This window comes from Pyxicephalus adspersus, chromosome 3, assembly GCF_032062135.1.
Source record: "Pyxicephalus adspersus chromosome 3, UCB_Pads_2.0, whole genome shotgun sequence".
Lineage (NCBI taxonomy): Eukaryota > Metazoa > Chordata > Amphibia > Anura > Pyxicephalidae > Pyxicephalus > Pyxicephalus adspersus.
The window spans coordinates 63470436-63495626 of NC_092860.1; the positions used below are offsets into that span (position 1 = coordinate 63470436).

The 25191-nt window shown below is 38.8% G+C and overlaps 1 protein-coding gene across 2 annotated transcripts in view; it reads right to left on the reverse strand.

Annotated features, from left to right (window-relative positions):
* Positions 1–25191, reverse strand: part of LOC140326391 (major facilitator superfamily domain-containing protein 12-like) — a 209809-nt gene continuing 184618 nt past the window's right edge. Inside the window, exons 11-19 of one of the 2 annotated variants that reach the window (XM_072404938.1) lie at positions 24777–24868; positions 22620–22756; positions 21886–22173; positions 12595–12729; positions 11515–11554; positions 11301–11395; positions 9622–9680; positions 9411–9468; positions 1–915 (exon numbers count right to left, since the gene is read on the reverse strand). In XM_072404938.1, coding sequence (XP_072261039.1) covers positions 807–915; positions 9411–9468; positions 9622–9680; positions 11301–11395; positions 11515–11554; positions 12595–12729; positions 21886–22173; positions 22620–22756; positions 24777–24868 — 1013 coding nt within the window. In that variant the 3' untranslated portion in view covers positions 1–806. Of the gene's footprint in view, positions 916–9410; positions 9469–9621; positions 9681–11300; positions 11396–11514; positions 11555–12594; positions 12733–21885; positions 22174–22619; positions 22757–24776; positions 24869–25191 lie in introns of both variants that reach the window. The other variant, XM_072404937.1, reaches the window with a different exon arrangement.

Here is a 25191-nt window from a genome sequence, read left to right on the forward strand (position 1 = left end):
TAGTATTACGGCCTTTTAATGACATAACTGCTAAAATCGCTTGATCATTTGCAGTTGACAGTCAAACCTGTAGCAGCTGCACTTCAAAGCTAGGAGAACAGTCAGCATATCAGTTCTTGTCTGTACAAAGTGAATCTGCATCAAGCCCAAAACTTTATTGGTGAACCAAGATCATGGAACAGGAACAAGGAGACAAAATTTACCTTCTGAGCTTAATCACCCACATACTAAATGCTAAAGAAAAAGTTGGACATATTTTTTCTAACCGTATTAACTGTATTTATGAAAACACAAAAGAGAAAAAATACCACAATGTTAAGGCTTTGTACTTTCAAAAAAAAATCTTGGCTTATGAGCAAATGTTTGTTACAAGACAAGGCAGTTCGATAATAGAAGTAAAGCAGATCATAACAAAAAATTGTTGGCTCACATTTTATTAACACTCTATTAAAGAGACACTATTACTCAAATGTGGTAAAAAAAAATCTTATATACAGAGCATTAGTTACTAGTGGTAGCTTGCTATGGCTGCTTAAGTTTCTTTCAATATTAACTCTTAACCACCCCCACCAAAAACTTTGCACAGTTGTAAAACTGGATTTGTACAATCATGCAATACACACACTTAGAATTATCACAAAAGATTCTGCTTACAGAGATTTTTAAAAGACTTGTATTGTGGGAGAAAAAAACTTGTAGAAGCCCTGCATACATGATCAACTTAGAGGGAAAAAAACATTCAAGAAAAAAAAGCTTGAAATGAAAAGGAAAAAGATAATTAGTGTCCCTAAAAATATTTAAAATGTTTAGTAACGATGTGTAAAACGTGGTTCATTGGGCCTGCTCTGTCCTCCAAAATTTCCGCTTTGAAGTCCCATTGTTGATATATTTTGAGAATTTTCATTTGGAAGAAACCTGCAATAAAAAAAAAAGAAACTTTTAGCACTATCGAAAAATGTCAACAATGACCTAGGTGTACAGAAATCAGCATTACACGTACCAAATTTTTAAAACTTGCACTATATACTAAGGAGGCTACTGTTATTTTTTTAATCTATCAAATTAAATGGTGGTGGTGTTAGTGAGTGTGCTGGAACCACTAGCTGTCAGACATATGTTATTCTGCAGCCCTGAACACTGGAGTACCGAGTATATCTTTAATATGCATACACAGTTAGGTAAATATTTGGATAGAGACAACTTTTTTCCAATTTTGGTTCTGTACACTACCACAATTAATTAATTAAATAAATGAAACCTCTGATGCAGTTGAACTGCAGACTTTTGGCTGAACAAAAAGATAGCATAAAAATGTAAGCAACTAAAGTTTTTTTTTTCTTTTACACAATCACATTATTTCAGGGGCTCAAAAGTAATTGGACAATTGGACTCAAAGGCTATTTCATAGGATGGTGTGGGCAATTCCTTTGTTATGTTATTATCAATTAAGCAGCTAAAAGGCCTGAAGTTGATTTGAGGAGCGGGGGGGGTGCTTGTATTTTGAGAATTTTACTGTGAACAAACATGCGGTCAAAGGAGCTCTCCCATGCAGGTGAAACAAGCCATCCTTAAGCTGCAAAAACAGAAAAAACCCATCCGAGGAATTGCTACAATATTAGGAGTGGCAAAATCTAGTTTGGTACATCACAAAAGAAAGAAACAAAGCAAAAGAAACAAAGCAATGCCAAAAGACCTGGACATCCACGGAAGACAACAGTGGTGGATGATCGCAGAATCATTTCCATGGTGAAGAGAAACCCCTTCACAACAGCCAACCAAGTGAACAACACTCTCCAGGAAGTAGGCGTATCCAAGTCTACCATAAGGAGAAGAGTGCATGAAAGTAAATACAGAGGGTGCACTGCAAGGTGCAAGCCACTCATAAGCCTCAAGAATATAAAGGATAGATTGGGCTTTGCTCAAAAACATCTAAAAAAGCCAGCACAGTTCTGGAAAAAACATTGTTTGAACAGATGAAACCAAGATCAACCTTTACCAGAAGGATGACAAAAAAAAAAGTATGGAGAAGGCATACCACATCATCTGTAAAACATAACGGAGGCAGTGTTATGGCTCGGGCGTGCATGGCTGCCAGTGGAACTGGGACACTAGTGTTTATTGATGATGTGACACAGGACAACAGCAGCCAAATGAATTCTGTCTGCTCAAATCCAGCTAAATGCAGTCAAGTTGATTGGGAGGCGTTTTATAATACAGATAGACAATGACCCAAAACATACAGCCAAAGCAACCCATGAGTTTAATAAAGCAAAGAATTGGAATATTCTTGAATGGCCAAGTCAGTCACCTGATCTGAACTCAATTGAGCATGCATTTCACTTGTTGAAGACTAAACTTCGGACAGAAAGGCCCACAAACAGCAACTGAAAGCCGCTGCAATAAAGGCCTGGCAGAGAATTAGAGAGGAGAAAACCCAGCATCAGGCGATGTCCATGACATCAAGACTACCGGCTGTCATTGCCAGCAAGGGGTTTTCAACCACTTATTAGAAATGAACATATTATTTTCAGCTTTTTAATTTGTCCAATTACTTTTGAGCTCCTAAAATGAAGCAATTGTGTTAAAAAAAGGCTTTAGTTCCTCCCATTTTTATGAAATATTTTTGTTCAACCCACTGAATTAAAGCTGAAAGTCTGCAGTTCAACTGCATCTGAATTGTTTCATTTCAAATCAATTGTGGTAATGTACAGAACCAAAATTAGAAAAAAGTTCTCTGTCCAAATATTTATGGGCCTAACTCTAGTAACACTCTAGTGGCAGGGTTTTAAGGTTGTTGCAGGTATTAAAACATTGAAAATGTTACAAAGAAAAGAAAGAAGCTCCCAAAAACAAAAACATTGCACCCTTTAATAATGTCTATTATGCCATATACCGACTATATTACAGAGAAACTGGGAAACTGGGGCAAAAGAGAAGGAAAAATAATTCCCCAACAAAAAACATTCCACAAGAGGTTGCAAGTGGTTCCTAACTCTAAAAAAAAAAAAAAAAAAAAAAAATTCATTTATAAACTAACAGCTGTAAGAATCATTATATGTTATAGAGCAGGGGTGTCCAAAAGGTGGATCGCAAAGTTAACATGAGTAGATTGCGGAGCCTTGCCTTTCAAAATAATAACTCCTGTGCGCGGTAGATTTTAAGTCCAAGTCGGTATAGTTGGTAGATCATTTTGACTTAGTCATTTTAAAAGTAGCTCGCAAGTCAAAAAATGTGGGCACCCCTGGTATAGAGCAATGTATTAGTCTATAAAATTTCAAATATGAGGGGGGCGCTAGTGAGCAGCCGACAGATATGGCCACACATTAACTCGCCTCTCCGCCACTTGAGCGTGCAGCCAGCATTAGCACCGGTGGTAGAAAGATTTCAGCAGGTCCTACCAGCAGCTCATACTCCTGGGATTGTGCTGATTCGTAATGAGGTAATCCTCAACAGCCGGACGGTCTCAATCGCGGGCTGTAGCCTCTGCTTCTTATCCTAAACATGTGGGCAAGATGGCGGACAGTTCACTTCCAGGCGCAGCTCCTGCTTCTTCTCCGGATCCTCCTGCTCTCATGGAAAAGATCTCCAGCGACGGCTCCTCTCACTCAGTGCTCAGGGTTTAGCAATATTATGTGTGCAGGGATGCAGTGTGGAACTCACACAGGCTATAGAGAAACTAGCCCAGACTCTCACAAAGGAGATCAGGGATCTCGTATCAATACTCTGGAGACAAAAATGGATTATGCAATGCGGTCATTGCTTCTCACGACCATGATATATCCATGCTTCAATCTGATTTGAAGGAGGCTATGCTTGGCCTGGAGGACATGGATAATCGTCATCGCAGAGGTAACTTGAGAATTAGGGGCCTACCTGAGAGTGTGGCAGATTTGCCTTCTTTTATTACTGCTCTACTCCAGGAGATTCTTCCTTATGTACCAGTCGATCGTTTAGAGTGTGATCGGATACATGGGCTTTGGATCCTAAGAAACCAGATGGTCCCCCATAGGAATGTCATCCTTAAACTTACGTATTATAAAACAAAGGAAGCCACTATGAGAGCTACTTTGAAAAAAGAAATAGTCAATGTTTAAATCATTTGTATACCAAATTTATGCTGATTTGGCTCCGCAAACCATCCAAAAACGGAAGGCACTGAAACCGTTCCTGCCTATTCTACAAAACTTTGGAATAAAGTATAAATGGGATTTCCCTTTCAAACTGATCTTTGTTTACATGAGACAGACCAGAGGTGTTTCTTCATCTGAGGAAGCTCAAGAGCTATTTGAATACCTGAAAATACAACTGCCTTCTACTGTTCCACAAAGCCCGTGATTCCCAAAGCTCATCTAGGCTGTCGCCAATTTGGGACTCTCAGCGACGCAAAGATCGCCTGTCACTTCAGCAGGCTAAATACCCCAGATCTCCTGGGAAGTTTACAGTGCTGCACAGTTCTGCTACAGCCGCTACGGAATAACTGTTGATTTCGCTATTTTGATTTTCTCAGGGTCATCCAGCCTTAGTTTGACTGATTGCATTTTCCCGAAGGGAAGTTTATGTGCCTGTTCGAGGCTGGGTATGTGATTTTTCATGTTCTTATTGCCAGTTTACTTATTTCTCTCAGGTATGTGTTTAGATGAGCAGCTCATGCTCGAATTGACCTGGCAGACCCCCATAAAGGTCTTTTGGGCATGCTATTTCCCCGTCTATGAAGGTTTTATAGGCGTCCAGTGCCGACTGGCGCTGACGTCTATATTTAGTCCGTTTAACCCTTGGTTACACCGTTATGGTTTACTTCTGTTCCTCCTTGTTTTGGCACCTTATTATGTTTTGACACCTTTTATGCCAGGTACACTTTGATCGGTTCTATTTGTCATCAGCATATTGTGGTTAGAATTTGTGAGTATACTCTGTCTCGCTCTGATTGTGTGATATTATCGCATAATGTGCAGGGGTTCAATGCGCCTAATAAAAGGAGAAAGGCCTTTTAACTAATATTCAACTCAGTATTGTTATGCAAGTTGTCTGCAGGAGACTAGGTTCTCGACCACTTCTTGCCCAAAATTTTTCCACAAAAATTATCCACAAGCATACCATTCTACGTTTCAGGAAAAGAGGTGTTTCCATTTTCTTTTTATAAAAACTCCCCCTTTCTTTGCCATAAAGAAGTTCAGGACCCGACAGGTCATTATTTAATACTGCAAGGCCACATTTTTGATATTGCGGTTACGGTTGTTAACTATTATGCCTCAAACCATCATCAGCCTAAATTTTTAGACATTTATTGATGGTAATGGGCCAACATGTTGAAGGTACTGTGCTTATGATGGGGAACTCTAATCTGATTATTCCTAAACTAGAAAAGTCCTCCACTCCTACTCACGCCACCCATGAGGTATCATCCTTTTCAAAGGAATTCGCTGAATTGCTAATTGTTCATCTACTGACTGATGTATGGCGGGAATTTCACCCATCCATGAAAGATTTCACGTACTATTCCCTCTTACATCAGTGTTTCACTAGAATAGATCACATTTTGGTACATCCAAATTTTTTGCCTCAGGTTCCTGCAGCTAGCATTTTATCCACCCCCTGGTCTGACCACTCTCCAAATATGATTGAATGTTCTTCTTTAATGCCTTGGTCTTCTGAATTTTTTTGGCACCTAAATGAGGCCATGCTATCTTCCCCAGATAGGATTGGCCAAATTGTAAGTTTTATCTCTGATTTTTTTGCTACTCATTCAGAGACAGTGGCATCCCCAATCAAGCTATGGGACGCCCATAAGAGGCTAATTTATACAATTGGCCTCTAGACAAAAGCAATTGAAACAAATAGAGGCTCCGACTTCTCAATTGGCGCAACTGGAACATATTTGAAAGGACACACAATGTAGATTATATCGCCAAGTTCAAAAAGTACAACTGGAACTGAACATTCTTTTAGACCGTGAGGTGGAGCGGCAGATCAAGTGGTCAGAATAAAAGTACTATATGCAAGGGCTAAAAAGCCAGGCAGCATGCTGGCGAATTGGCCAACCTACATATGCCTAAATTATCTGCGACCTGAATGCAATTACCCAACGGCACTGATTCGGCCAATCTGAATAATATAGTGCGTCGGTTTTGGGAGGTGCTTTCCACAGTCTCTAGCAGACTTTCAGCCTTCCGCAGCACATGCACTGTCTAAAGATATTACACTGCGTACTCTAAGTATGGTGGAGGCCATGAAAGCAGATAGAACGCTGGAAGAGACGCTTGCTCCTATTAAATCTCTTAAATCAAATAAATCTCCAGGTTCACACTGATTTTCAGCCTCCTACTATAAAAAAATTAGTTGGCCCCATACTACATTTAGTGCATTTTTTCAACCATCTGAAGCAAAAACCCAATTAAACATATACTCTGTATTAGCCTATATCACCATGCTTCCCAAACCTGGCAAAGATGTTTTAGAGGTACATACCTATCGTCCGATTTCATTATTGAATGTAGATATCTTGACTAAAATTTTGGCTAATAGTCTGAATAAATTTTTGCATGTCATAATACATGGCAGACAATCCCTGGACAGTACATGAAAGATTATCAGTCTGGTTCATTTAGCACATCAACGTAAACTTCCCACTATGTTGTCGTCGTTAGATATACACAAGGCTTTTGACACAGCTTCCTGGGATTATCTGCTTTATGTCTTGTCCAAATGGGTTTTCAGAGTCAATTTCTGTCTTGAATTAGGGCATTATATTCCACCCCGGTAGCGAGACTGGATATATGTCGTACTACTCTTCTGCATTTCCTATTCAACGAGGCACGCACCAGGGGTGTCCTCTTTCACCATTACTTTTTGTGTTGGCTCTCGAGCTATTGGCCCAATGAATTCGTTCTGATCCCAATATTCATGAGTTGGAAATTTATCATTGCATTTTTTTAAATAAATCTATTTGCGGATGATATCCTCGTTTTAACGCAACCTATAGTTACTCTGCCTAACCTAATCACAACACTACATAATTTTGCGGATATCTCAGGCTTGCGCATCGAGACTAAATCCACTGCCCTTAATATAGCTTTGCCACAATCAGTTGTGGATACCATCAGACAATCGTTTAAATTCACATGGGCCCACAGAAATTGGAATATCTAGGGATACATGTGACACTTATACAATATACATCTAATTTTCAACCCTTACTCACACGCTTAAAGACTCAATTGACTAAATGGATGCACTTACTGCTTTCATGGATAGTTAATGTTAATCTAGTAAAAATGTTTGTTTTACCAAAAGTGCTATATATGTTCAGGTCTAATCCCATGCGGGTTACACCGGTATATTTAAAGACCCTCCAGCAGGAAGTTTTTAAATTCATTTGGAGCAGTAAAAAACCGAGGATTGCACAGAAGTCTATGTTTCCACATAGGAGGCACGGTGGTCTGGGGGTCCCAAATTTTGCTAAATATTACCAGGCCTCTCATATAGCTCCCATACCATCTTTATACGCTGGGACTAGAGCTCCTCAGTGGGTTCAGTTGGAAGCAATGTTATGTGGCCCCTTAGGTGTTGGATCATTCCCATGGCTACCAGCCAAACTGCGTTCTTCATGTATGAGCCCTCATCTTAGGCATATCTTGACAATATGGGAATTGGTGCAATACTCCAGTGGCCTGATATCACCTTTCCTACCTTTGCTCCCTATAATACATAGTCCCTTGTTTTTTTTCCAGGTCATTAGTCTCCTGGAGCATTTTCTCCTGGTGGTCTTTTCATAATTTCACTGTGGTATACTCATTGCTTACACGAACTGGTATTATGAGTTGGGAACAAATCAGAGTTTCACATGAGGCTCCTAGTAGGGAATATTTCCGTTACATTCAGCTTAGGCACTGGATAAAATCTCTGTTAGGTTTCGGAGGGGTTTGGTTATCTTTATCTGTCATGGAGCATATCTGTCTTCTGACTCCCCTACAGCCTAATTTGATTTCTATAATTTATGCTGCATTAAATGAATTACTTTCTCCAAGAGATCATAAATATGTAGTTGATTGGGAAAAAGATCTTCGATGCTCCTAGACAGATGAAGCCTGGTGTCATATGAGGTCCAAGCTGACCTCCTGCTCCATTATTATTGTAACCATAGAATTTGTTTATAGGGTTATGACTAGATGGTACATGGTCCCTGCACGTCTGAAACACTGCACCACTAGTGGGTCAGATAGGCGTTCCAGGGGTTGTCAGGAACTGGGTTGGGTTATGCACATATGGTGGACTTGCTCCTTTGTCATAAAATTCTGGGGACAGGTTTTCCGTCTGTTGAATACAGTTTCAGATGCATTTACTTAAAAATCCATGGCTGGCGCTATTACATTTCAAACCACAGAACCTTTCCAAGGTCCAATTTAAATTGTGTACGTATATTCCTACAGCTGCTAAGCAAACGATAGCAAACAGGTGGAAGAAACAATTTATTCCATTCCACGAAGTTAAACTTGGAGTTGACAATATGTGCATCAATGAAAAGCTGTCCAGTACGTTGAAGGATACTTATTCTAAATTCATACAGGTCTCGGAACCCTGGGTCCAATACTCTGTGCCAGATTCAAATGTGTCGGTTTTGATAACATGGTAAAGTTGTTTTCTTGATAATTTTAACATTATTGTCACAAATTGTATACTGTTGTTTGAGTTTAAATGTTGGAAATGTATCCGGTGTTCAGATTTTCCAATTGTTGTTGGTTTATGGTGCCCCCTCCCTTCCCAATTCCTTGTTACTTGGTATTTTTTGTTTTGTTGTTTTTCTTCCACTGCATTGTAAAAGAAATATGTTTATGGATGCTGTTAAAATATAAACTCTAATAAAAATGTATTGAACATAATATTTAAAATACAACATTTTTAGAATAAAATAAGTCAAACATTTTTTTTTTTACAATGGGCAACAAGATATGGCTCAAAAAATACATGTACTTTTTAGTTTTGCATATCAGTCATAAACAGTCACTTTTAAATAATTTTCTGCCATACACTAAATAAAAAAAAAAATTTTAATTATTTTGCAATATGGTAGATATTTGTCATGTGTGCATGTAGTGATGTCAAGCACGTTGTGTTCGTGCCCTAATTAAACAAGCAGCGAACACTGTGTAATTACATTACATAGAATAAGTGGTACAAAAGGATAGAAATCCTGCCATGGTGGTCGCACAATGTGGTAGTGTAAATTGTTTTCATTCCCTAACTGCATACCCTTAGGATTATGGTGGTAAAAGCTTTTAGAATCCATGCAAATAAAGTTTACCAATCTATAATACTACTGTAATAATGAAAACAAATTTTATTAAAAGGCCTACACATCTATTTCTGATTTAACATTTATAAAGAAAATATTTAACGCACTGATATATGCTTACCCATGCACTCCTCTATTCATGTGTCCTTGCCCTGATGATCCTGGTAAAACACGGTCACCTTTGAAAAACACACTTTGTTACTTTAGAATTCTTCCACAGCGAATAAACTTACAGCAAAAAAGACCTGAGGCTTTTTATTACCTACTAGATGCTATACTGCCAACTATTGTGGGCATTTGCGCTCTTTGTATATTGCTATGGTCATTATTACCTGGTCTTGACCGATCAGATTCCATCTTACGACCATGATCTCCCCAATTGCGTCCATCCCTAACAAACAAGACACCACTTTTTAAATTAGATTTTTAGCATGTTTTTTGTTCTTTTATTAACTTATTATTTTATTATTTCTACATTAACTGTTCTGACAAAAATACAGTGTAAAAATAAACCGTCAGTTTACAGTGAAGCGTGAAATATAAAACACAATTACTTGGACTCTTCACTAGTCTGTGGCATATTTGGAAAAAAATTGCATATTGAGTCTATATTGTGGCATATGTCTGTCAAAATGTTTCATATTGATGTTTATATGATGTTTATTATTAAAAAAATAACAAGTTACAATGAAGTATTGTGATATCAGGCTCTTTCTATGCATTCAATGCATGACTGAACTCTATAACTGGTACTGGCAATCTTATACATACTGTAGTAACACATTGGGAAACACAGGATGCTGAGGAAACTCCTGGTAATTACTTGTGTCAATAAATGTCTTTACACTTCAGCACAAGTACAAATATGTAACCCATAAAGATTAGGACAATTCAGACCATACAGATTACCACAAGTCAAATTATTACAGACCAACTATCTAAATCTCCGTAAAGTGTGCATGTGTATGTGTGTAACAGATACTTACACACGTGCAATTTTCTAAGCTTATCAGCTTATCACATGGAAACAACATAAAGAATCTATAGCATGTATGCACTGTCAAGAGAACCTACTAAGGTTCAAACCAAACATCGGAGTGAGTATGGTCGATTCAAGTTTGAAGACGGCGTGGTGGTTGGTGGTGGGGCCTGCTCCGAGTATTTCAGTAAATGCTGATCCACTGTAGTTTTCACACACAACCATCTATAGTGTTTTCATAGAAAATGAGCAAGAAAAAGGGAAAATATCTATGAAGCAGTGGTCTTCTAGCAAAAAAATGTCTAACTGATGCCAGTAGGATAGGTCAGAGTAGAAAACTACAATGCAGAAGAGCTTCTTAGAACACACACCAGGGTGAGCCTTGAAGAAGATGGGCTACAGCTGCAGAAGACAAGACCACGTGCCACTCCTGTCAACTACAAACAGGCAATGAGGTAGATGGGTTCACTAAGTTCAACCAGAGAAAACTGGAATAATGTTGCCTGGTCCAATGCGTCTTGATTTCAGGTGCAAAAGCTTAGATGGTTAGCTTAAAAGGGTCAGATTCTGGCGTCCTCCGCATAAAAGAAAGGATCCATCCTGCCTTGTGTAAAAGGTTCAGACTAGTGGAGGTGTAATGGTGTGGGGGATATTTGCTTGGCACACTTGGCCTCTTAGTACCAACTAATTGTTACGAACTTTGGATGCTGAACATGTCCCTCCCTTAATTACTACTTTATTACTGGGTAATTCCAGCAGGTTAATGTGCCCCGTCACAAACCTAAAATCATTTCGAACTGGTTGACATGGAGTTCACTGTACTCCAAAAGCCTCCACAATCACCAGATCCCAAACTAAAACAGAAACTTTAGGAAGTGTATATATATTGCATTTTATTCCTAAAACAAGGAGTAAGTAACCAAACCGTAGGGCTCAAATATCTATTATATTTGGGGGGAAAAGTTTGTAAGTGTTCAATCTACATTCGGAAATCAACAGCCAGTGCTATGAAAAATTAGATAAAGGACAAACCTTCCCAGCGGTGGCATGGCCCTCTCATCATCCACACGTCTGTCATAGTCTCCCCACCCTTCGTGCTGATCTCTCCCATGACGATCTGAGTAATTCTACAGAATTAGAATTAAAAAAATAAAAATAAGGGCTGTGCAAGCAAAGAAGGGGGTGGGGTTTAACATTGTCTTTCTTTAATGAAACTCAATTTTTAAATTTTCTTTAACACACTTACAAGAACTCTGCCACCCATGCCAGACCTCGAATCATCCCTCCTGAAGAAGAAAAGTGAATGCTGTGTTAAACATACAGTGCGCACAAAAACATAAATGCAATTGATCATTACTACTACTGGCTACTATGGAGGGCAAAAGATTCATTCAAAAAGTAACCGTAATAGCTTTGGCAAGAATCTTCTGTAATCAGTCAATCAGTAGGCAACTAGATCCAAAAAGATTTATAAGTGAAGTTGCTAATGCAGAAACACAAATAGGTTGTAAAGATGCAAGATGAAAAGATGTTAAGTGAATGGCTAGACTATCACTCTGCACTAAAAAGCCCCAAGCCAAGTGCTTGCAAAAACTTACAGTTGTCCCCATACTAAATAAATGGAGACACACATTCATGCTGTAGAAGGATTTTGATAGGAACGAGTAGACGCTAAATATGCATAATAGGTAGGATTCAGGTTAAGGGATTTACCTAACATTTTCTTAGCCTTCCTACATGGATGAAGAGGAGCACACTTGCCACCAGTAGAATACTCAATAATGGCATTAGGTGTCGGCTTGAAAACAAGTCCCTCAAAAATTGAACAGTACAGGGGGTTCTAAGATGCAAAACCTGCAAACAAGCACTGTAGACATGTCTTATGGCAATGGGCAAATGGACTAAAACAAAAATAAACCAAAAAGCTTTCAACAGGCCATAACAGCTGAATTTTTTGTTTTATTTTATTTCAGTCATTAGCGCTACATACTGTTAACCCCCTGCATTAGTGGGTTTAGCAGAGTTCAACTTCTCAGGAATCCACCAAGAAACTTGGCCATAGAAATAACATCCAGCCACCAGAATGCCAACAGAATGCTTACATGCATATAGAAAAAAAAAAAAAGAATAAAAAGGCTGTTTCGGATCAACAACCTTTATGAAATGTTTTTAAATGTAATGGTTTGTGTATACTTAAGTCTTTAAGTATATCTTAACTTAAACATGGGGATCTGCTTAACCACTTAGAAGAAAGAAAAACATATACATAAATACATGTGTAGACATACACACACACCATTTGTTTTCTCACTTTAATAAAATTTACCTGTCCATGTGCATATGGTCCATAAATCGGCCACGATCCCTATTCTCAAAATCGTTAAATCTGTCTGGTCTTGCAAAGTCTCGATATCGATCATCCAAAGCCATCCGTTTAGAATCTGGCCAGTAGGACTCATCTCTTCTGAATGCAAAAACAACATGAAACATTATAAAGACAGTTTATATAAACTACAATCAGTTTTTTTTTACTTTATGGAAGGAAAACAGGGTGAAGAAGTGCAGAGAAAGCAAGAATTGGATTGCATGGAATCACAGGGGTGTAGATAGGCAGAACTATCGAGTGAGAGGCTAATATATACAGTTGCCCTCAGAATAACAGTCCGACACCACTAACATGATCAATCAGAGATTTTGGTAGAAATTATATTTTTACATAGCAAATCATTTACTAGAAGGTGTAGTAGAGTAAAAGAAAATCAACAGACCCAACAGTCAGGACATGCATGTTGTGGATTCTGAATAAATAAATCAATACATGAAAATTCAAAATAGCCTAATCAAAATAGCAGTGTGGAGTTCTATTGGTGAGGTAATTTATTCTGTAAAAAAAAACAAGTGTCAATTATGGCCCTTATTTAAGGAGGGCAACAAATGTTGTACATGCTAGTTAGAATGCATTTCTCTGAAAATTTGATTAAAAGAACAAAGTACTTTGATTACAAAGAGTTGATAAAAGATGGGAAAAAAATCAAGAAGTGCAGAAAATGATAGGCTTCTCAGTCTAAGAAATACAAAGATTTTATTTGATAGCAATATAACATTGGCCTTTGTCAAAACCAGATTTCTCTAAGAGCTACACAAAAAAAACATATCGACAGGTATTCTAAGATAGCTTTGATCCATTACAGAAAAAGACTGGGTATGAATATATGAAATCCAAGGCTTCTTTTATGTGTGATATTGTCTGTAGTGCAGTATTAGATTGTGGTCTGTCCTCTCTGTATATTATAATACCTGTAGTATTCATATTTTTTTTAGTTGGTTGTATTGTTGTTGGTGGTAGTGCACAGAGAGATCGTATAATTTAATTGTAAGGTGTATAGTTATCTTGGGAAGTGGGAAGAGTATGAGGGTTCTTGTTAGCTGTTACTGAAAAAAGCTGCCTCAAAAATGTATCAAGTGCTGGAGCTGTGTGTGAAATCTGCATGTTGTTCTGCATCCGCACAGTTCTCTGTGTACAAACCTCCATATGTCCTAAACTGTATGTCACAATGAGTTGTAATGTTCAGGGTGCACAGGGGACCCTCAGATACTAGTTACTACAACTACAGACCCCCAGCTTTAAAGAATTTCAAGATATGGGGTCACCTATGTAAAAAGTTATGAAAATTGAACTTTGGGGTTGCTGTTTAAGAGGAAAGTGCGCCTTGGAGTCCCTAAATTGAAAATACAAATTGGGGACCCCGGGGCTACTAACATAGCAAGGAGCATTGGGGTGGGCCCCTAAATATATACCTACCTGTCACATATCTATACCTATGAAACTACTGTCTGCTTCTCCTCTTTGAACGCCAATTTCTCTGAGGTGGGGGGTACAAAACTAAAAATATAGGTTCAAGTGGCAGGCACATTCTCCCCTTACAATCTCATTACTACAGCATCATTAGAGTATAAAACACTCTGCCCATCAAAATGGGCTTTCCTGCCCTGTTACACATTTCGATCTTCAATTTCCCAGGAATGGAGAGGTGTAAGAAACCAAAAATATAGGTACAAGTGGGGAACATCTGTGGTTACCATCCCCTAAAACTTCATTACTATGGCATCACTGAAACAAACTCTGCCCACTAAAATTTATTGGGGTTGAGGTACTAGAAAGTTACAGTCATATGTAACAAGTAAGTGCATTTTTGACAACAGTTTTTTTTTTGTTTTTTTAAGGTTGTAATGATGCCATGGTAATGGTTCGTGGTAATGAAATGTGATAGCCACAAGTGTCTCCCACTTCCACCTACCGTATATACCCACGTATAAGCTGACTTTTTCAGCCCCCAAAATGAGCTGAAAAAGACCCCCTCGGCTTATACGCGGGTCTGGTGCAAAAAAGCACCCAATCAAGCAGCTAAGTATGGCAGAGTTACGCCGGCTTGTAGCCGGCGTAACTCCGGCGCTAAAGTCAATCACTGTTACAGTTTTTTCAGTAGTAATCAGATTACTACTGAAAAAACGTACTTACCTTGTCCCCGCAGCTTCTCTGGCACATCTTCTGTCTTCAGGCTCCAGCTGCGAATGCAGAGACGATCTTCGGACAGGGACTCCCGAGGATGTCAGTGCATGTCGGTGTGGCCATGAGACGGGGTGGGAAATTCAAATAATTTTGGATTCAATACAAAATAGCTGTATTGAGTGCAATACAAAGAACTTTATGCTACTGTACAGTTATATTACATTATACATCTAAATTTTTAACATTTTTTTATTTTTGTTTATTAGTTTATTACATTTATTAAATATTGGACATATTTTGATGAGTTATGCCTAAGAATTATAGCCTACAATGTACAAAATTTTCATGTAAAAAAATGTATCGCTTTTTGCGTGGAAATACATTAAGAATTAGAACGCAAGGGGGGCTACACTTTTTACGGACAGAATCATAAATTCTCTTTAACCGCCAGGGAGGTTAAAAGAGAATTTAGGGGTTGTGTATGGTAAGTAGTATACCTACCTAACCACTAAATTTTCACCATGGTATTTGTTTACCGTATTATGGCTGTAATGGCTGTATTATGTAATTTTATTGGTATTTATTGTGAATTTGAAATTTGCCAGCGGCTGCAGCATTTCCCACCCTAGGCTTATACGCGAATCAATCAATTTTTCCTATTTTCCAAGGTAAGAATAGGTGCCTCGGCTTATACACAGATCGGCTTATACACAAGTATATATGGTATATTTTTGTTTCCCTGCACCACTTAATTCCAGAGAAATTGGGGTTTTAGGTAGAGATGCAGACAGATATGTGTAACAGAGCAGGCATCACATTTTGCAGGTAGAGATTTATGTTCCCATAATGCAATAGTATTTACATTTTAGAAATGTTTAGCCACAAGTGTACCCCACTTGCATCTAGTTTCAGGTTCCTATGCATCCACGTGTACCTTGACTTAAAAGTCAATACAACCAACGATTTAAAGGTTTGGAGATCTGAAGGTTTAAACACAGCGAGTTGTTAGGCTGCAGAATATGACATGTAGCTTTTACAGACATAGAGCTTTACACTACGCTGCCAATGACATCACATTGCACACTGCATAAACTTCACCATTTTTTTTTTTTTATATAGAATATAGACAGTGATGAGAGGGGGGTCATTGGCTGTCTTGTCCTTATCCGATATCACATTGGTACAAAATTTTTAACATATTTAAGAGTAACTGTCTGTTATATAATGGAAAAATGGGTGTTTTTTTTTGTTTTTACACTTTCTTGCTCCCTCTGCACTGCTCCTACTGTGCATGCATCTTCAGGGGCTTTCTTATGTTTAAAAAAAAAAAAAAAAAGTGTTCAATCTCATGCATGCGCATTGCAAGGCAGCACTGGACGTACAAATGAGCATTAGAGAAGGTGGAAGCAGATTTTGTAAAAGGATCAAGTAAAAAAAAAAAAAGTTTTCACAAAAGTTTACTTTAACTAAATATAGCCTCAAGAGCACATTTAAAGTTAGGCTGAATTCAGACTGACAGTAAGGTTACATTTGTCCATTCCTCATGCCAGGAACCACTGTTGCTTAAAAAACTGCTAGCTCTGAAAAAGCACAGCACTTACTGCCTGTTACCAATCCCAGGTGCCTAGCAGTTGCCAGAAGTCACTCAGAAGGGGTAAATGTTTTTTGCTGCTAAAATGAACTAAGCCTAACTTGTTACACCACATTCATTATACTATTACACTACTACAAAGGAATACACACCTAAAACTTAGAACACTAGGGAGTTGGGTCACAATACACGGCGTAGGACAGTTGTGGCAAAACACATAAAATGGAAAAATTGGATATACTAACGGGGGAGGCATTACAAAGTTGGAACAAATGTGTGTGTGTGTGTGCGTGCGTGTGTGTGTGTTTTATATACTTTTTTTTGGACTCCTTTACAAATTTCTGGCCTGTAAAAATGCCTTCGAGAAAACGTAAGGCAATTAGTCAAGTGCAATCAAAGGCAAAAAAAATTTAAAAAAAAAAGAAAACACCGTAAACAGGAAGAGGACTTGCCACGCTGCACGAGAGAGCCAATACATCTAAAGCTTCAACAGCATGAGACCCAACTACAGCATAACAGAGATAGAGCTACTTCATCTAGAGCTTCAGAGAGAGTACAACAGCGTGAAACCCAACTACAGGAAAAGAGAGAAAGAGCTTTTACATCTAGAGTTTCATAGACAGTACAACAGCGTGAGACCCGAGGGCACGAAATGAGAGAAAAAGCCAGACGATCATTCATCCCATGGCTCACAAGAAAGCTCTTGAGGCCCTTCACGTCACTCAGATCTGAGAGGAAATGACAACCTGATGAGAAGAGCTCTGGTACTCCTCTGTGGACTTTCGTCAAACTCTGCCCGTTATACCAATGTCAACAGCCGCTGATGAGATCCACACATTTAAAACATTCATTTTTGTGGAGACGTGCAACAGTTAACTTTAAAGCAAAACATGAGAGTACATCTGGGTGATGAAAGTGCTCTAATTTGAAAACTACTTGAAATCAGAAAAGGTATACCAGTTGGTCTTCTGGCAAGATAAAATTTGGCATCCGATTTCTGTATCTGGTGTCGTCCATTGCAGAGCTAATAGATGCAGTCTATCCAGCAGTTTTACAAAAGTATCACTCTTAACTGGTTGCGAGAGAGGGCCATTCTTGCTGCTAAAAATGTCCACGAAATAAACAATGAAATACTTGCAATGTTACCAGGCATGGCCACTGAATTAATACATCAATTTCCCAGAGTTCCTAAACTCACTTGATCCGGCTGAATCTTCTTTTACTTAGTCGGCTCTCCAATTATTTTACGCAACCTTGACTCACCAAAACTGTGCAACGGCACATGCCTTTGTGTTAAGAAGCTGCTGGCCAATGTAATTGAAGCCACTATCTTAACAGGAAAGGGGGAGGGTGAAACGGTTTTTATCCCATGGATACCACTCATTCCAACGGATCTCCCTTTTCCATATAAGAGATTACAAATTCCAGTGAGACTTGCATTCTCTATCACAATCAACAAGTCACAGGGGCAGACTATTACGTACTGCGGAGTGGATTTGAGATCCCCCTGTTTCTCCCACAGACAACTTTATGTTGTTTGCTCAAGGGTGAGTTTGCCCAAGAACTTATTTATTCTTGCTTCTGGAGGTGAAACTAAAAATGTTGTTTATAATCAAGTTTTGTGGTAAGTAATATTATAGTCAATTTGTCAAAGATTTTACATTATAATTTGTATATTGTACTTATACTTTTAAAACCTGTAAAAATAAATAAATACCCAAGCAACGCCGGGTAATCAGCTTGTATAGTAATATAAATCATAGCTTGTGTGGCAAAATTTCTTTAGTCTCACCTATTCCTATTTCCTAAATCAGCTAAAATGATCTCAAATGCTTAAAAATGGTAACCAAATCCTAAAAAACATGGAAGAAAACGGAAAACTACCATTGAAGAATTGTAGCAAGAATCATGGTATGGGGATATTTCTCATACTATGATGTTGGGCCTATTTATCACATAACAAGGATCTTGGATTAGTTTGAATACATCAAAAAAATTGAGAGAGGTTACACTCCCTTATGTAGAATAGGAAAATCCCCTGAAATCCGTGTTTCAACCAGACAATGAACCCAAACACACCAGCAAACCAACATCTTGGTTTCAGACCAACAAGATTCACATTATTGAGTGGCCACCCCAATCAGCAGACCTTAATCCAAAAGACTTGTGGGGTGCCATCAAAAACGTTGTTTGAGGCAAAACCAAGAAATACAGAAGAATTGTGGGATATAGTCTGATCATCCTGGGCTGAAATCCCTGTTCACAAGTTTGCAGAAGTTGGTCAACTCAATGCAACACACAATTGTGCAGCATATCTCAGAAACAGTGGTTATACAACTAAAGATCACTTCAGTACTTCAAAGAAAAGCAAAATCATGAAATTTTTTTGGAAGTTTTTAAAGTGAAGGTTTGAGTTTGTAAAGAATAATGCACACAGCCCTTTTTTGAAGAGCCTGATATTCTCTTTCGTGTAAAGGAATAAAACATTTGATAATTTTTTCCTGTTTTAATTTGGAAAAGAATGTGCAGTGTTCCCAAAGCATTTGCGAGTACGGAAATAAAAGTTACGATTTTGAGCTTTATTCACTTTTTTAAACACACTGAAGTATAAATAGTTTTTTGGGGGAAAAAAATTAGAATCTGGGTCGAGGCTCTACAAGCACAGTTTGTAATAAAACTCTTCCCTAATGGTGGCTAAACTCAATGCCATGACATTTATATGTCCATCTGAAGTCAGATCAGATTTGGCTAAATTGCTTAAATTTCCCAGATGAACAGGAGACAAAACTGTTATGACTAGGTCCCCTGCACTGATACTGTGCCCAGTCTGGATCAGACTAGAAGGGGGACTTCTGACTCCAGAATCAGATCCATGGGCACAGGCCATGGACAACCTGGTTCTTAATGTCAAACTTTTCAGTCTGTTTAGGTCAGGGGTGTCAAACTCTGGCCTGCAAGGTCTTTTTTGGACCCCCCAAAGAATTCTGAAAATTATTTACATCTGGCCCACCCGCTACTACGCATCCTCTCTTCCCTCGCGTCACTGCGTGGCCCCGCATTGTTGTTCTGTTCTATCAAAAAACGCAGGACTCTCAAGCAAAGGAGCAAGATTTGACAATTCTTTGCTGAAAAACTCAAATGTCAAATCAGAGTCTGGAGAATGTCCTAAAGGGAAAGCACAAAATGAATGCACTTCCCTGGTCTGTATCCAAGACTAGGCCCAGACACTCCAGTTAGACTCGTATAAAGCAAATTTCCAAGATTCTAAAACTCTAGCCAAACTTTTGTAGTGTCTTGACCATCAAGATGATGTTTATTGATGCCTATGCTGAACATTACTTCAACATATTTTGTCCAGGTTACCAACAATAGAAATGCCACAGAATGGGGGCGTGGCTTGGCTGATAGACAGATTGGTCGGAGCGGAAGCCTGTGACACAACGAGCATAACTGGCATCAACATCGGCAGTTTGGGGAGGAAAAGCACTAGGGAGCTCTATTTCACATCAGCACAGCGGGACGCAGCGCGCATCCAAGATGGCGAACAAGCATCCCTTTAAGGAGATTCAGATAACTGGCACACGGAGAAGCAGGTGCTCTCTCAGAGCCAACACTCCCCAGATCCAGTACCACGTTCTCTGGCACCACCGTTGAGGACTCTTTCTCTGACTCTAGGCAGCACTCTAAGGGGGACAATGAAATGTCTGAAGCTCTGCAGGTGAGCCCACCACACTCCCACCCCTCCTCTGACAGCCAGCCTTGACAGGCTGACTCACAGAAAACAGAGAAGTCTACCTGAAACAGTGGAAACCTATGTGCGGTGGCAACAGCTATCTTCAAAGTTTTACTTTCCAAGCCTAAAGAATCCCCCCTTGAAATAGAACGCATACATAGAATGATGGGGCCCAAGACCACTGACTTGTGCCTGCGAGATGTGATTTGACTCTTTCACTCCTACCGCCTTAAGGATGAAATATTGAGGCAACTAAGGGACCAAGATGGGGTATCCTTCAATGAAGCCCGAATTTCTGTTTTGCAGGATCTCTCAAGGCATACCTAAGCATTTCCCAGGGCTCTGAAGCTGCTTTTGACTACTCTTTGCACTCAAAATATTCAATATTGTTGGGGTTTTCTGTTTCAACTTACCACCTTCAAACATGGGCACTTGACGAGTTTTGAGACCAGCCTTCCATCCTAAATGTATTTGAATTACTAGACATATCCCTACTGGACTGGCCGAACATTTTGATTCATTAGAAACGGGCTACTAGAAAAAGCAGACATTTTGTTTCTACAGGAGACTCATTGGAAAAAAAACACTTTGCTTGTAGGAGCCCCTTGGATTGGGGATGTGATTTACACAACTTGTAAAACAAACAAACAAACAAAAAAGGGGGGGTGGGGATGGCTCTCTATCAACAAAAACCTACCCTATAAAATCCTATCCCAGGAGTTAGATCCAGCGAGCAGATACCTTTTTGTACAATTGGAAATAGCAGGGGTGGTTTACTTGTGTTCAACCTACACTCTAAATGTTAACTATGCCCCTTTCTTTGCTACCCTGGGTAAAACATTAGAGAATTATTTTCCTAAACTAATAAATGCAGGAGATTTCAATGCAGTTGTTGACCCCACATTGGATAGATCTAAAGGACTCTTCTTCTGACCTCAAGTATCTACTAGTACAAACAACCTTGCTTGACGTCTGGCATCTTTCATCCAACTGAGAAGGACTACATGCGTTATTCCAAGGCACACTCTATATTTTCAAGAATAAAACACATACTCGAAGGGCCTGCTTCTGAGGGTTCTGAAAATCAATACAGGTAACTTTACACTTTCGGATCATGCATCTCTTCAGTTAAATCCAATTAAGAAAAACGCTGTTGTGAAGGTTCCCTGAATTATTAGGCAAATCCTCCTCCTTTAAGGCCTATATGCAAACCCACTGGGCAAATGGGTTAGATAACTTACCTCATTGGGATGCCCCAATTCTACTGTGGCAAACTATGAAGGATGTAATGCGGAAAATATCTTGCCACATACCCCACAGCAGAATAGGGAATATTATAAATACTACAATTTCCTCCAGGAGCAGGTCAAACTAAAAATACATGTTAAACATGCAAGATTAAAGGTGTCTGCATGTTACCCTCTGTAAACTGAAAAGTGTGTAGACTACTAATCCCCAAACCACTCCGCGTGGTGGAAATGAAGCCCTTGTGTATGTCAAATAGGGCTGATAAACCTAGCTAAATTGATAGATGCAGCAAAGTGAGAATAAAGGAATGTTTGAGGGAATGTCAGATTTCCAGTTTTGAAAATAGAGCCCCAAGTGTATTTTTTTATGAATTACCAAGGAGGAAAAAACCCTACAAATTGAGAGAAGTAACCAATTCTTTTAAAGTAATGCGTAAATGGCAATACATTATTTTTGGGTTTAAGTACTTTAATAAGATCATGTAACAAGTATTTCAGTAAATGGTTTAGAAAGTACAGTTCAATAAAATTTTTACCTTCCATCCATATCATAAGGCCTTCTCATCCCTCGACGGTCCTGTTCATAACGCAAACGCTCCTGCTGGCGGCGCAATTCTTCTCTCTCTCTTTGAATACGCTCTTGTTCAATTCGCCTCTCCTCTTCTATTCGCATTCTTTCCCTTTCTAATCTCTCTCGTTCCATTCGCTCCCTGTCAAGTCTCTCTCTCTCAAACTGAAGTCTGACACGCTCTCTTCTTAACCGCTCTCGTTCTTCTCTTTCACGCATCATGAAAAGTCTCTCGCGCACTCTTCTATCTCTTTCCCTGTAGAAAAAATAAGGTAAAAGTCATAAAATCTTAAGATTTTCTTGCAAATTAGCCTTCAAAATTTAAATACAAATTTTAAGAAAAACACCCATGAAATATTATAGAGCTGCCTATAACTACAACAGGCAGGAAAGGCGGTGGGGGGATGTTATCACTCTCATTATAGATTTCTTTCTGGATGTAAATTTAGGCTTCAGCTACTGAGATCTGTAAACAGTTTTTTTCCCCCGTGAAAAGAACTACTGCACCTGTAACCATGGGTCTAAACCTAATTGATAGGGTTGACAGCAAGACAGAAATAAGAAGACGTGCAAACTAAAAATTCAAAGGAGCGCCACATACTTGGAGAAATATATGCAATTCCAAAACACTTTAAAGTATGTTTATAGTTTAGTTGGAATTTATGCAATTTTTTATAGACTGGCAGCTGAGCAAAAACATACCTCTGTCTCTCCATTTCTCTTGTCTCTCTCTCTCTTTGCCTCTGACGTTCGCGCTCCCTCTGCTCTTTAATTTTTTCAAAGGAAAGTATTTCTCTCTTTTCTTTACTTCCAGATTTTCGGTCTTGACTTTTGGAACTCTAAATGAAAAATTTGTAAAACTAATTTGTGTAACTCAAATCTTTTAAAAAAATATATTTTTATACTAAAATATATATGGACATCTCTATAGAAGGCCTTATAGCTGGCAATGCATATTAGAGCAAAAAACAAGACATGAGGTCAAAAGGATTGTTGCAAAGGAAAGATCTGCGGCAAGCTACATAAAAATTTCTACTGCAAGAGCACAGAGACAACCATAATTTCCAAATTGAAGAAGTCAAGCACAACCAGGACTCTAAGAGTTGGTCACACAGCCAATCTGAGAGGTTACCAAGAACCCGATGCCCACTAACTTAGCTTCAGAGATCCTGTTGTGGAGATGGGACTAAGTTCCAAAAGGGCAACAGTCACTGCAGCTTTCACTGATCTGAGTTTTTTTGGATGGAGAGAGGCTAGACAGAAATCTCCTCAGGGCTTCACTCTGACTGTGAAGCACCAGATTTTCTGGTCTGATAAAACCAAGATTGAACTATCTTGGCCTCAAATCTAAACGTTATGCCTGGAGGAAACCATTCCAATCATTCCAGTGGAGGAAACCATTCCAACGATTCCATTGGAGGAAACCAACATTAAAGCATGGTAGTGCCAATATATGAGATATCCTACTTAAAAACCTGTTCTACAGTGCTCAGAACCTCAGACTGGGCTAAAGGTACACCCTTACAACATGACAATAGCACACGACACACAGTGCTCTGGGGACAACTCTGTGAATGAACCCTATTGAACATTTTTGGGGAAACCCAAATATGGTTGTCCACCAGTCCCAATGCAAGCTGACTCGGCTTGAGAGGACTGCAGCTTCAGAGGATTTGGAAAGAAGAATAGAAGAAAATCTACCCAATCCAGGTGTGCAAAGCTAGCTGCACCATACCAAAAACAACTTGAGACAGCACAGTTGGCATCAGTTTTTTCATTTTATTAGATTTGCCAAATTGTCTAAACATCTGTTTTCACTTTGTCAGTATGTGGTATTAAGAGTAGATGTTTTATTTTGTCCGAATGTTGTCATATTTTTATAGCCTATGCTGTCTTTTGTCTAATACAAATATATGAAACAATGTAGGAACCATAGCAACCATTACCTAAATGGCTACAGTAGTACTCCTTCCACTGTGACGACTGTTATACACATTTTCTTTGCATTACATATATAGCGAAATCATACTGACTAGTGGCAAACTTGCTTTTCTAAACCTAGTTTGTTTTCTTAAATTGCTGTTCGGCGTGGTTATTACATTTTTTTTTTTGGTCAACCGTGAGAGACTTTACAAAACTCCAGAAAAGAGGTTATATCTAAGACATGTGAACTGGTGATAATTTTACAGATACAATTTTTATAATGTTATCCTTCTACTAGTTTCTATAGTAAACATTTTCAGGAGCAGATTTTAAAAACATCACTGGCAGATCGGCATTTACAGAATGTTTGTTGTGCTATAACAGATCTATACATACACTCGTTAAAGATTACTTTTAGCAACTAGAGCAGAACCAAACCCTAGGGAACCCTGGGTTCCACCATCTTTCCAGCAATGATTTTCAGCCATCTTGACTGCCCATGCCAGGGTGAGGGGAGTTCATCCATCCCTGGCACATGCAAGGGATGCCGGGTTTCACAACACCATCAACTACGAAAAAACATCAACCAAGCTGATGATTTTTTTCGTATATTCCTGACTCAGGCAAGTTAGATGTATTATTGCAGAGAGGACATCGTCTAGCCCTTGCTGCAATAACCATCTGCCTAAATTCAAAGTGGGACGCAGGAACTGTATAGTAAAGCATGTTACAGAAAACCTTGCTTTCTTTTCAAGAGAGTCAGTCTTATGTTGTAGAACACTTTTACAAATCTATGTGAAGTAACTGTTGAATTCTAGGCTTCAGATCAACAAGTAATGGAGGAGATCGACCTGGAAGATACAATTTCCTTTAAATGTTACACTACCCACAAGCAAAGAAAAAAAAAAAAAGAATATTTCTATACACTATACATACCCTCTCCTTTGAGTCAGATGATGTTTTCACACTGATTACAGGTTCTCCTTTTGATTTATCCATGACAACTGTCCTTTCGGTACCTCTGCTTCCTAAAACATTAAAGAATTATTATGAAATTATTGAGGTAAACAAAGTATTACAGTTTGCAGCTGTAAAAACACTCAATATTTTATATTCAAAATATCTCAAAAAGAAATTCCCCCCTACTATGTAAAGTTTCACAAATGCCTGTAAACCTACCAGAGAGTCCACCAGCTATCTCCACAGTCACTGCCAATTCACAGGCCGACTACTTAACCGATCACACTTATTTCTACCCATTTCTCTCTGAATAGACAAGACTGTCTTTTTTTTTTTTTGGGGAGGCTTGTGCTCACTAACGAAAATATGTTTTTTTATACCTTTTTCCCAG